Source organism: Chelmon rostratus, chromosome 5 (assembly GCF_017976325.1).
Source record: "Chelmon rostratus isolate fCheRos1 chromosome 5, fCheRos1.pri, whole genome shotgun sequence".
Taxonomy (NCBI): domain Eukaryota; kingdom Metazoa; phylum Chordata; class Actinopteri; order Chaetodontiformes; family Chaetodontidae; genus Chelmon; species Chelmon rostratus.
Window position 1 is genome coordinate 21,900,073 of NC_055662.1, and position 11,639 is coordinate 21,911,711.

The window sequence follows — 11,639 nt, forward strand, 5'->3', positions numbered from 1 at the left end:
TGATGTTAAAACTTATGAGAGATGAATAGTTTTGGTGGGAAAGTAAAAATCATTATTGACTGGTATGTATGGTAGGTAAGTGTGTTGCTGTACAACAAAACAAGCTCATTCAGGGTTTCTAAGTGCTGCTGCTGTTTCTGGTCAGGTGTGTTTCCTGTAGACGTGTTGATCTCCCCTTGGGGGTCTCCTGATGAAATATGCAGGGGCACCTTGTGTGCCTTCGCAGCCCTGCACGTGTTACCGTGTCCTAGCTCGAGTGGCAACCTGCGGTGACAAACAGCTTGATTCATGTTGTATCCCTCCGTGTGCTGATTCATTTTAGAGCAGAGCAGTAAGTGCACTCTTCATCATAAAAACACTCATCTCACCACCATGAGGTGTCCGTTCTTGGCCTTGTACACCACTGGTTCCTGCCCAGTGCTGAAGTCCACTGCACTCTCTTTGCCCGCCTGGATTTCAATCTTGATGCTGAGAATTGATACAAACGGTGCAAAAGTGTTTTAGATCGAAGCACATGTCAAATCCAACCTGTTCAATTGTTTCCTAAACACAGACTCACCTGCCCTGAACCACTTTGATTGCATTCTGTTTGTTAGCGATGACAGAGAGTTTGGTCAAAAACTCAAACAAGTGGTCGCACTGCATCACAAGGTCACCCTGAAACAACCGCAAAATAATATACAATCAGACCTACATCACAAAACGTCATTTTCTATGTGTTTTTTAAGAAAATTCTGCATCTGATGTTTTACGTGCACTTTCCTTGTGTCATACTGAAAAAGAGGCTGCTCTGACAAGCCCAAATATCTGCTGCACGTCACAGATCCACATACCTTCTGTTTAGGGTCCTCACATGATATGTGGAATACAATGATGGCATCAGTCAAGTTACTGACCGAAATACCTGCAAAGAGTAGATCACAGACGCTTATTTAGCCCAGTGTAAAACACCCCTGATATCAGGTGAGTTGTATGGAATCATGTTGTGCTGACCTTTGAGGGAGGTGTACAGCACCCTCTCTTTGATCTTGGCTTCCTCTATCACATACGCAGCCGTCTGGGTGAGGATGAGCTGTCGTGGCCTTGGTTTGAAACCATTCCTGTCATATTTAATGACCGGGACGCTGTACTGCAGGAACACACAGTGCAACACAGTGAGATGTGCTTGACGTGATGCTGTATTTCCTCTGCGTGACAGCTGATTACCTTAATGTGCTCGTTGCGAATCATCTGGAGGACCCTCGTGTTTATGTCTTGTTCACCTACAGATATTAAACGATGTAAAACGTGGCTGTTCAAAGGAAAGTGAAATTGTGTGGATGTGTCTGATACTTAACTGATTCTGGTGTCCACAAAAGGTTGAGCGACACTCTGTGGGTAGCTGTCCTTTCTGCCCTTGAAGATGGAGCTGGTGATGAGCTTCAATTGAAGCTGAAGGGATGGAAAATATTAAGCCGATCGCCACAGCTGGACGAATGATGATCCAGTCTTATAGATTATATTTGCATAATGTGTTACCTGTGCTTTTCTCTGGGGTGTGATTCCTCTCACGTACTTGCGCACCATGATGCGGTAGTGAAGCTTACGCAGTATCTCTGACGTCTGGCAAGAGCAACAACATGCACAGAGTCAAAATAAAATGCTCTCTTGAGTTTAAACTGTTTCAGAATGAAGATGAGTAATCGTTGTACCTCTGCGAGCACAGCAGGTGGCGCTAACCAGGTCGTTTTGTCCAAAACGCTCTTGGGCAGATTGACCTTAAGCCTGTTCAGGTAGCTTTGTCTCACAAAGGCCAGGTACTCGGAGTTGTCGGTGCACTTTGCTTGCCCTCTGTTCATGTAGCCTTTGATGAATCTAAAATTGATGGTTAAATACTGTATCAGTGAGACTGTGACAGCCACCTCGAGAGGAGCTGGGTCCTGACACTTTCATCTTCTTTCTTACTTCCTAATGACTTTTACAGCCCAGGCCCTCTTCTCTCTCTCCTTCCTAGCCTGCACGCCTCTCCAACAGGTTTCAATCTTCGTGGCTGAGGATGGAAAATGTAACGTGTAACAATCCTTTACTCACATAACAATGCTGCATACATCCTGTCTGCATCATGTGTTCTGACACCTACCAGCTTCTTTCTGTTTTTTGAATTCACCCTTTGCTCTGTATCCCTTGTATTTGGCCTGGAGCCTCGTTGCTGCAAATAGAGAGCATGACGTTAAATCACTGTGTGACTGGTAATGACTGAAAAGTAATAACAAACATTTGCACTCACCCAGTTCATGTTTGCATTTCTCGAAAGCATCCTCTGTGGCGTAAAGTGTCCTCGGATGGCGGATGAATATTTTGGTGCTGACAAAGGGAAGAAATGAGTGTTTGTGGTTACTCTGGGCTTTAAGTGTGTTTGCTGTGTTGTATTCAAGAAGCTTTGCACTCACCGTCCCATTTTGTACTCATTTGGCAAGTAGCCCAGATGTTGAACCAGCACTTCCACTCCATCGGCAGGCACTCCTCTCCAGTGAGGCCAGGTGGCTGGGCACAGGGGTTTATATCTGTGAGATGCAGCAAACAACCCACTCAGCATGTTTTAACCATGCTGGAGAGGAACTACTTAAACTGAGGTTTATCATTTAAAAATCAAGCACAAGGTCCAGGTTCTGCGGTCCTTCATACCTCTTTAAGAAGATGTCATATTTGCGCCTGTATGCAAAGCCAGCTCGTCTGACCCTGAGGTGCTCCATCAGGCCCAGGTACTTCACCTGGTGCCTGATCAGTGCCTCGTCAAATTGACCTGTGTTTGTACGAGAGACGATCAAACCTCCACCCTGTTATTAAAACAGCTGCACGTGCCTTCTATCAGTTTAAGTACCTGGCTGCTTGGACTCGTTGGACTTCAGACAGCGTATGTACCAGGCCTCTTTAGCCATGAGGATCTCTGTCAGCTTCAGCAGGCTGCTCTTAAACTGGGTCGCCACCTACAGGCACAACACGAGGGTCATAATCCCCAACAGTTCATCTGTCAGACACATATGGCTTCATGATGGCGCAGTCAGGCTGCCGCTGACAGAGACAAAAATGACTGCTCTTTGTCTCAGGGGTCACTCTATTTGGACGGCTTTGCTCCTCCTCATTTTAACCTCCACACTGTGCAGACTTCTCCTCTTTGAAAAATAAATTCAAAGTTATGTCCTTTCTTCAGTACATAATGTGTTTTTAGTGCACACAGCAAATTGTTTAGGGATAATCAGTGCTAGTTTCTGTTATGTGATCTATATTTCCTGCTCTTTGTTCACATGATGAATATCGTTGTATAATGTGGGTCAAATGTCTCCTTTTCCATGATACGTAACATCAGCTTTGTTAGTGACACAGTTAAAGGATATGGAGGGTCAAACATGGTGAGTACTCACTGTTTCTGGCCTACGCCTGCTGTCTGAATCCACTGTGGAGAAGCACTCTCTGACTATGGCATTTTTAGACTGAGAAATCAGCTATGAGAAGGTGGGATAACACACATAGTTTCAGCCATGACAATCAAAATATGTGCGGTGGAAAAGATCTGTGAATGTGATTCATTCTAATAATGCAATCCTTGCTTCACATAACATAAAATGTTGTTTTGCAGACTTACGTCTTTTATGTTTCTATATAAAAGGTCATTGTTTTTATCCAGGAAACCTAAAATGTCACAAAAAAAGGCTGTTAGTCAGTTGAGAATAATAATAATCATAATTAGGGTTCAGATGTTTGAGTAACAAGGCCTGACATCGTGGTTTCTTTTACCCACAACACAGTAGGTGACCTCCCCGGCATAATGCAGGAGACGGAAATCTCCCCTCTCCAGAGTCTTACGTGTCATTTTGTCAGCCAGTTTGTGTCTGCAGTGAAGGAGGTGAAGAGAGACAGAGGGATGAAGAGTGAGAGGCTTTACAGACCAAACCCTAATCCTCCGTCTCTATCGGCTCGCTCTCAAGACACCAGCCAGCAGAGATATCGGTGATGAATGGAGTTTAGCTTTGAATTACATAACATCATTTAGATGTTTGTGTTTAATTAAAACAACCGGTTAATTACCAAATGTGTAACTCAAAATGATTTCATGAAGCAGATGTGATTAGCTTCCTGCTCATGAAGCATTCTGTAGGTGTGTGTTCAGGTTTTAACTCACGAGACAAAGTGAGGGTGGTTTCCCATCTTTTCTTCCAGTCTCTCCAGGAAGGTGAGATCTGTGGCGTCTCCTGGCCTCAGACACTCCTCATCCTGCAGGATTATCATTAACACATGATTAACTTCAGCGTCATTGTATTAAATGCCAGCATAGTTCTATGAATACGCACCAGTATTGATATGATTCCTCTGTGTTTCTCCTCAACCAGATCACAGATGATCTTGTTGTTGAAGAACTGAACCGGCTCCCACTGGGGAAGAATTATAGAGCAGAATGTGAATGGAGCTCCGCTCAGCGCCAGTTAATGTAAACACACTCTATCTACACGCTTTTGTTTCAGGTTTGCAAGATTACCTCAATATCCTCTGCTTCATATTCCTCCTGCTCAGCCTTAAGCGTCAGCTGGATGAACAGCTGCTGCAGCTTCTCATTGCAGTAGTTTATACAGAACTGCTCAAAACTGAGGAGACGGGTCAGGACAAACAGGTCAAGCTCAGAAAAAATCACCACGGAATTAGTCATAAATTTTGCAAAATGTGCTTCATGAAGCATATTGAAAAACCTGCAAATGTCAAAAGGCTATAAAACAGCCCTCATCAAACATAATCGAGGCAGGGCCACGATGTAAGATGCTTACCTGTTTACATAGAAAACCTCAAATCCATATATGTCCAAAAGCCCTATTACAGTCTTCCTGGAAGGGTCCTGATGAAAGTATAAAGTCAGTAAAACGTCACCACCTGGGATTCGTCATTTGTCGCACACTCTTCTCCTCACCTTGTTCTCCAGGGACTCGTTGATCCTGTTGACCAGCCAGGTGAAGGTCTGCCCATAGATGGCTTTGGCCAGAGCATCTCTGGCATAGATGGCGTGATCAACTGTGAATGGGCTGAGGATCTTTACAGTGAGAGAAAGTCAACGATAAATGTCAAACACCACATGGAAAATTGAACGTCAGCCTCATCGTACTAAACATGAACTAAAAGTCATTGAACAAGCGTGCACCTGATCTCTTCTGGCTTCAATCTTCCTGTACGTCAGTCCCTCTTGGAGACCGTGAGCATCAACCCCTAGTAGCTGCAGGGGAAATAACAGTAAGTGAGTGTGTTTTTTTAATAATCCTGGATATCTGAAGACTTTCATTTGTATTTTCTTACATTTGAGACCCAGCGCAGCTCTGCACTGTTGTTCAGGAGGGCGTGGCCTTTACTGTCCGAGTCAAACTGAACATTCCCCAAGTGGAGAACGCTCGCAACGATCCCAAACAAGTGCTGAGCAGAAGGAAAGCAGGTGAGGCGATGCCAGACTAGCAGGGAAGAGTCAGTGGTTTTAAATCAGAGCGTCAGCATCAGCAGCATCCCACTTACATTAGTGTTGAGTTCGTCAATGTTGATGATCTGCAGAGCATTTTTGACTGTTTTCCAGTCATTTCTGTCATTGATGGAAGACACAATGGCACACTCTCCCTGCCAGAAACAGCAAATGTAGCTTCAGGTTTTCAAAGTTTACCACAGTCTCAAATCCATTCTGTTCAGACAGGGTCACCTAGTTACCTGGGTTAGATAGTTGTAATGCTGGACGTCTCTCTCCAGGCCCAGCTGGTGCAGCAGCTTCTCCTCTCCTCCATCCACTAGCTGGTAGAAGATGTGGAAGTTTCTCTCCCCGTGATTCTGATGCACGACCCTCGACTTCTCCAGCAGGTAGTTCAGGATATGGCCTCCGACAGCATCCCCCTACGGGCATCATGATCCTAAAAACAGCAGCTCTACAACTTGCAGAAAAAACACAGCCTATGGTCCAGTGGACGGATTTAAATAATCTTCTTAGGATCAGATATTTTGCTCTTGGAAACTACTTTTTTCACACCTATGAAAAGAATTAATCAAGAAATAACTTCTGTAATTCTTCATGCTTATGGACTCACAAGGCGTCTATATTATTATTTTTTATAATTAAACAGAGCTTTTAAACCAAACATTTTAATATTAAAATCAGCTTTTAATAATTATTTACCACCCACAAGTTATCTGTAGACACTGTGAATGCAACCTTTGGGTGATGGGTCACAGCTGAGGAGGTTAGATTATTGTTTGGAGGCACATTTGGAAGAACCTGAACCTGAAGCTAATGAGATTGAGAGATTTTAAAGCAGAAGAACTCTTCTTACAGGACTTCTCATAAACTTCCTGTTTTTTCTCTTTCAGAATTATAATTTATCAATATATTTTTTAACGTGTGTCTGTGATTCTTACCTGGCTGTCAAACTGAATGTCCATATACTTCCCAAAGCGACTTGAGTTGTCATTTTTCAGTGTTTTGGCATTGCCGAAAGCCTGTGGGAAAACGCCACATTATACAGACTCATTAATGTTAGCATGACCTGCTTTTTGGTATGTCAGTACATTGACATGACATGAATGACCAGCGGACCTCGAGGACAGGGTTGGACATGAGCATTTTGTCCCTGACGGTGTTTAGTAGGGTGGTGCTGGGACAGCTGACAGCGTAATACTGCAGAATCTTCTTGGAGGCCTCCGTCTTGCCCGCTCCGCTCTCACCGGAGATGAGGATGAAGTGGTTGTTGAACTCTGTCAGCATGGTGTGGTAGGCGTTGTCTGCCAAGGCGTAGCTGTGGGGATGCAGAGCAATCAGAATATTTAACAGGTGATCACTTGACTTGCTTCAAGTTACTATCAGGAGCTTTTCAATATGTAGAAATATTCAGTTTTCATTCAGATTACACACTCACATGTGTGGTGGAAGCTCGAAAAAGTTGATGCCCATGTAGAGTTCCATTTGTTTCTTACTGTAGATGTCCAGCTCTTTGTAGGGATTGACAGACACTAACAATGTGCCAATGTAGGTCTAAAAGAACGGGTTAAATGGTCAAATTAATTGTTAACATCCATTTGTGCACAGCAGGGTTTATAAGTCCTTTCCCAGACTCACATAGATGAGGTCTTTGCTGAAGCGTTTCTTGAGGTTGCTGAGGAAGGCCACCTCTGTGGTTTCATCCAGCAGGACAAAATCCTGAATTCCCACCCGGTCCCTCGCCGTCAGGGCGCCCTCCATGTCCAGCTGACACTGTGCAACAGGTTGCATCAACCGTAAGGCAGCGAAATGCACAACCTAAGAGTCTGAATTCCTGGTGTAAAGCATCATAATCTGAAGATTTCAAAACATATTTCATCCTCAATATTTCACGTCATTTCATGAATTTGAGTTTGTTTGGGTTAACAACTTTATAAATCAGAGTCTTTATCAGATAATTCTAAACTTTCGAGGAAGCAAACTGCCAAAGCAACAATAACACATTTTGCATGCACAACAATGACACTGAAAATTCTCAGCCTGTATTTTGACCAATGCGGCTGGATGAATGAATGTTTGAATAAATGGCTCCGTGGGGGAGGACGGAGCTGAAAAAAGCACCAGAAAAAGCACAAACATGGTCCCTGTTAGTTCTATTGAAATAAGAGGTCTGGAGGTCCCATGTGTCTTTGAAGCAAAGCTCTGTGATTGTGCAGACGAACAGACAGAAGCTAATGATCGCGACACAGCACACAGGGACCTTGGCCGCCAGCCCGCAGTTCACTAGAGCTGACGCACCAACCAAACACAACACACTGTGCAAATGGACTCGGGGAGCCCAAAACAGCGGCACATTTAAGAGGCATAGTGGGAAAAATTCCACCAGTCTGTTTTGCATTCTCAGTACCAACACTTAGACCAAAGGTTTTCACAGCTTTTGTTGGTTTTGTATTTTTTTCTCTCTCTCCTTTGGAAGCAGAAGTCCTTTGATTCTCAAGTCTCTCTGTAAAAACATTAAAAAAGATAATCCATTGGATCTAATTGACACAAAGCCCTCCGTCCCCCCTCCTCCCCTGCCTCTGTCCTCCGCCTATGGCCCTCATTTCTTCTGAGAAAGGCCAAGTGTTTTTGTCCTGTAAATACCACGGAGCAGAGACAAAAAAGACGTCTTTAAAATGCAGTCTACAATCCATTACACAAATTCCCCCTGCATATCCATTCAGTAATTATTCATTAGAAAACATTTAACGTCACAGTGAATTTCACACTAGGCAGTCGAAACACAATGGAGGAGATTTGGCCTATTTTGGGGTGAGGAGTTGGGGAGGGGTTGGCTGTACAGAGGAAGGGTGAAGGCGAAGGACGGGGGAGGAGGGGAGCAGTATTTGTCTGATCTGAGAACCTCTGAAACGGGGCCGTCTTGAGACAACGGGACAGACTAAATAGTGCAGTAACGGTCTGTGCCCCGCTGCTTGCTGTGACACTCATTTAGTGTGCCCCGAGGGCGAACAATAGAGGCTTGTTCTTAGCAATCCTGTGCTGTAATTTGGACTTCATTACTTTGCTCACACGGGGCCCCACGGATGGATAGAGGAGGCTAGTCAGATGAGAGTGTTTTTTTCCACCTGTCAGCCCCGCACCCCCAATGCTCTCACCCCTCTCCTCAACAATACCCTTCACCCCGTGTCCCCACCAATAACCCTCACCCGACCCCCTTCCCATAGCCGTCCCCCCCTCCTCCTCCTCCTAGTCACCCACTTTAAGCCAATGAGACAGGTGAACAATATCATTGAAGGAACCCTTTTTTGGACGTCAGAATCAATCTGGCGATGCAATGGTCGTGGTGCTGGTGTGGGGTATCTGTGACACCCCCTTTCTTCATGGGAACAAACTTCTCTCAGGGCAGCACAAACAGACAATATGCTGGGACAGCGTGACTTAGGGATCTGCCATACAGTATTACAAGTAATAACACGAACAGATAAGCTCCTGTCAAGAGGAGGATTAATGAATTCAGGGGTGATAATAATGCTAATGTTTTAGGTTTCCATTCAGCACGCTGACAAAATCTAAAGGTTTGTTGTTTTCTATTCAGGGCTCCTTTGGTGTCCTGCAGGTATTTCTTTTTAAGAAAGCTGTCTGCAGCATGCAGAAGTGTTTCTAAAGACACTGTCCTCGAAAGGCCGAACACTGGAAGGGCGTTCTCAGTCCAGGACGACAAGAAAGCCTGAGTTGAAGAAAGCGGCTGACTACATATACATATATAAAAAAAAAGTTCTCCACACGCATTTGATACCTTTAGCTTTATATAATGCAAAGCAAGCGATTGTAATTCTAGCTATAATTAAACAGCCCCATCTGATGCACAGAGGAAAGAATGATTATATAATGAGTCCACTAACCCATTGTCAGATCAGGTGAATTGACCTGCTGCCTCAGAGCACAAGCAATTGTATTTTAATTAAGAGATGGTCCCTCGTCCTGGTCTAGAGTGTCAGTGTCGCCTGAGACAGAGTGACCTCATCTGCGTGAGGAGCAGAGGTAGCTTCAGAGAGGGAGGGAGGGGGACGCTGCTGCTAAGATAGCACAGCTATTTATCTACCAAGGAACAGGAAATTTTATCTCCCTCATAAAGAAGATTCTGTCTGATTATTTCATGTGTTGGTTGTTCCTCATCTTAACCAGAAAGGTCCTCATCAGGCAATGCAGCACTGTTTGTACGCTCGGTCCAGCTCAGGTTTGGGAAATAGACTTGTTCACTTGCTGGCCGAAAAACATTAAGTGTGAAGCTGCAGTCAGCAGCCATTTAGCTTAGCTTAGCATAAAGACTGTTTCCAGTCCAGACAACTGGCAAATTGTAATTTTGACCCTCTCTTGTGTGCGGTTAAAACAAACAAGATAAAACATGTTAATTCAAAGCGTTACAGGCGCTGGTAGGAAGACTGTGTTACTCTCAAACCAGTCCAGGCTAGCTGTTTCCCCCTGTTTCCAGTCTTTGTGCTAAGCTAAGCTAACCAGCTGTTCTCTGTGACAGTGTTACAGAACAAACATTCACGCTGATCTGTCAAGCTTCTTGTACCACTTTTGCAACTCTTTGACAGCAGCTGCAGTTCAGTATATACGTAGCATACAAGTGAAAAAAAACAACATACTACATTATACTTTTTCATCTCGCAATCAAACTCAAACCTGCATCTCTGAAGTTGTGTTATTCTGCTGTCAGATGCAGAAGCTCAGTGAGGATCCAAATGGGAGGAAAATCTCTTCCCTCCAGAGAAGTTAGACAAGAAGAGCGTGTCCTCCTGTGTCCGCCTGCATGGAGACAATCAGTGAACCTGTAAACACTGGATGACTGACAGTTGTTTGGCAAAAGTCCAGCTTGTTAAATACTAATAAAAAAAACAAACACATTTACTGTCCTCTCCCCCGGTTTGTCTCGTGGCTCATTCATCCACTATGCTGTTGTAGTGTTAGTGTTGGTGATGCTGCGTGGAGGCCTGTGTGCACATATGCTCCTCCACATCATCCTGACCCAGGCTCAGGGCACTGTGGGTCTGGTGCTTAATCATTCATGCCGTGGGAGGTGGAGGGACAGAGATCTTATTCAGTGCTTACCTGGGTATCTACTGCTCTACTGAGTGTAACATAACGATACAGAAACAAGATCCAAACCACACCAATCCAACCATCCCCCTTTCCCTCTGCTCCTCTGTTTCTCCTCCTCTCTCTCTAAGCTCCATTACATCACCAGCAGCAGCTAAAGAGCCCCCAGTCTCCCCACTGGCATATTCTGGGTCTGGTTACTGATCTTTGATTAGATGGATACATTACACGCTAATCACCAACTGCTTTATTACTCAATGTAACAATGCTTGTCAGGGGAACACCATTGTTTTGAGCAGCAGTCTGAGCTACCAGTGCTCAGTGCTTGAGTATGTGCCCAAATACACTTACCTCATTTTTTTGCTTGGGTGAAAACAATGATCAGATAACCTCCCCATGATAGCATTCAAATGTCGGAAGTGAGAGTATTTTGGGGCCATTTTATCTTCTTGTATTAGAGACTTGACAGTGTAGCGATGACAGGAAAGAAAAGACAGAAAGCCACAGGTCAGCAGGGTGCCCCTTAAAGGTCCAGTGTGTTTAGTGGCATCTACTGGTGAGGTTGCAGATTGCAACCAAGTGAACACCTCTCGCCTTAGCCTCCTGTAAGGTGGCTGTGAAAAATGAAAAAAAAAGTGAAAGACTCTTGTTAGAGCCAGTGTTTGGTTTGTCCATTCTGGGCTACTGTAGATACATGGTGGTGCAATATGGCAGACTCTTTGGGAAAGGACCTACTGCTAATGAAAACATAACTTTGAATATTATGTTACATTTCTGCCAATAGATCCCTCTAAATCATACATCACATCAGGTATCTCCTTCAAATTTCAACTTTAACATTATTGTACACAAGAGAGAATGTGCCTTGCAGCCAGGTGAAACACAGAACATACAAAGACTTCAGGGTAAAAAACAATAAAATACATAAAACATATGTAAGTTATGTAAAACATCAGAATCTGAATCCGCTTTAATGGCCAAGGATGTGTACACATACAAGGACTTTTTTCGTTGCTTTCAATGTAATTACACAGATAAGAACAAGGAACAAAAACAGACATTTATA

General features: G+C 44.1%; 1 protein-coding gene across 1 annotated transcript; it reads right to left on the minus strand.

The window, feature by feature from the left end:
- Positions 1-237: 237 nt before the first annotated feature.
- On the minus strand, positions 238-7,234 carry myo1ha (myosin IHa). The gene is made up of 31 exons (XM_041936316.1): positions 7,109-7,234; positions 6,909-7,024; positions 6,590-6,788; positions 6,412-6,492; positions 5,713-5,892; positions 5,527-5,625; positions 5,317-5,430; positions 5,165-5,236; positions 4,937-5,056; positions 4,797-4,864; positions 4,514-4,619; positions 4,329-4,409; positions 4,160-4,251; positions 3,775-3,869; positions 3,623-3,669; positions 3,402-3,482; positions 2,861-2,966; positions 2,665-2,782; positions 2,430-2,543; positions 2,267-2,343; positions 2,120-2,188; positions 1,945-2,029; positions 1,692-1,854; positions 1,519-1,602; positions 1,338-1,431; positions 1,207-1,262; positions 994-1,129; positions 834-904; positions 560-657; positions 369-468; positions 238-264 (listed from the first exon to the last, which is right to left on the minus strand). Exons 1-31 carry the CDS (start codon positions 7,229-7,231, stop codon positions 238-240), a joined length of 3,072 nt encoding a protein of 1,023 aa, XP_041792250.1. The 5' UTR covers positions 7,232-7,234.
- Positions 7,235-11,639: the final 4,405 nt, after the last annotated feature.

Bases quoted from the DNA above. Each gene is read 5' to 3' on its own strand.
- myo1ha (XM_041936316.1), bottom strand. From the start codon at position 7,231: ATGGAGGGCGCCCTGACGGCGAGGGACCGGGTGGGAATTCAGGATTTT. The intron at 6,493-6,589 runs GTCCGCTGGTCA...GTTTTCCCACAG, and splicing joins TGTCCAACCCTGTCCTCGAG to GCTTTCGGCAATGCCAAAAC. The intron at 4,620-4,796 runs GTAAGCATCTTA...CCGTCTCCTCAG, and splicing joins GAGGTTTTCTATGTAAACAG to TTTTGAGCAGTTCTGTATAA.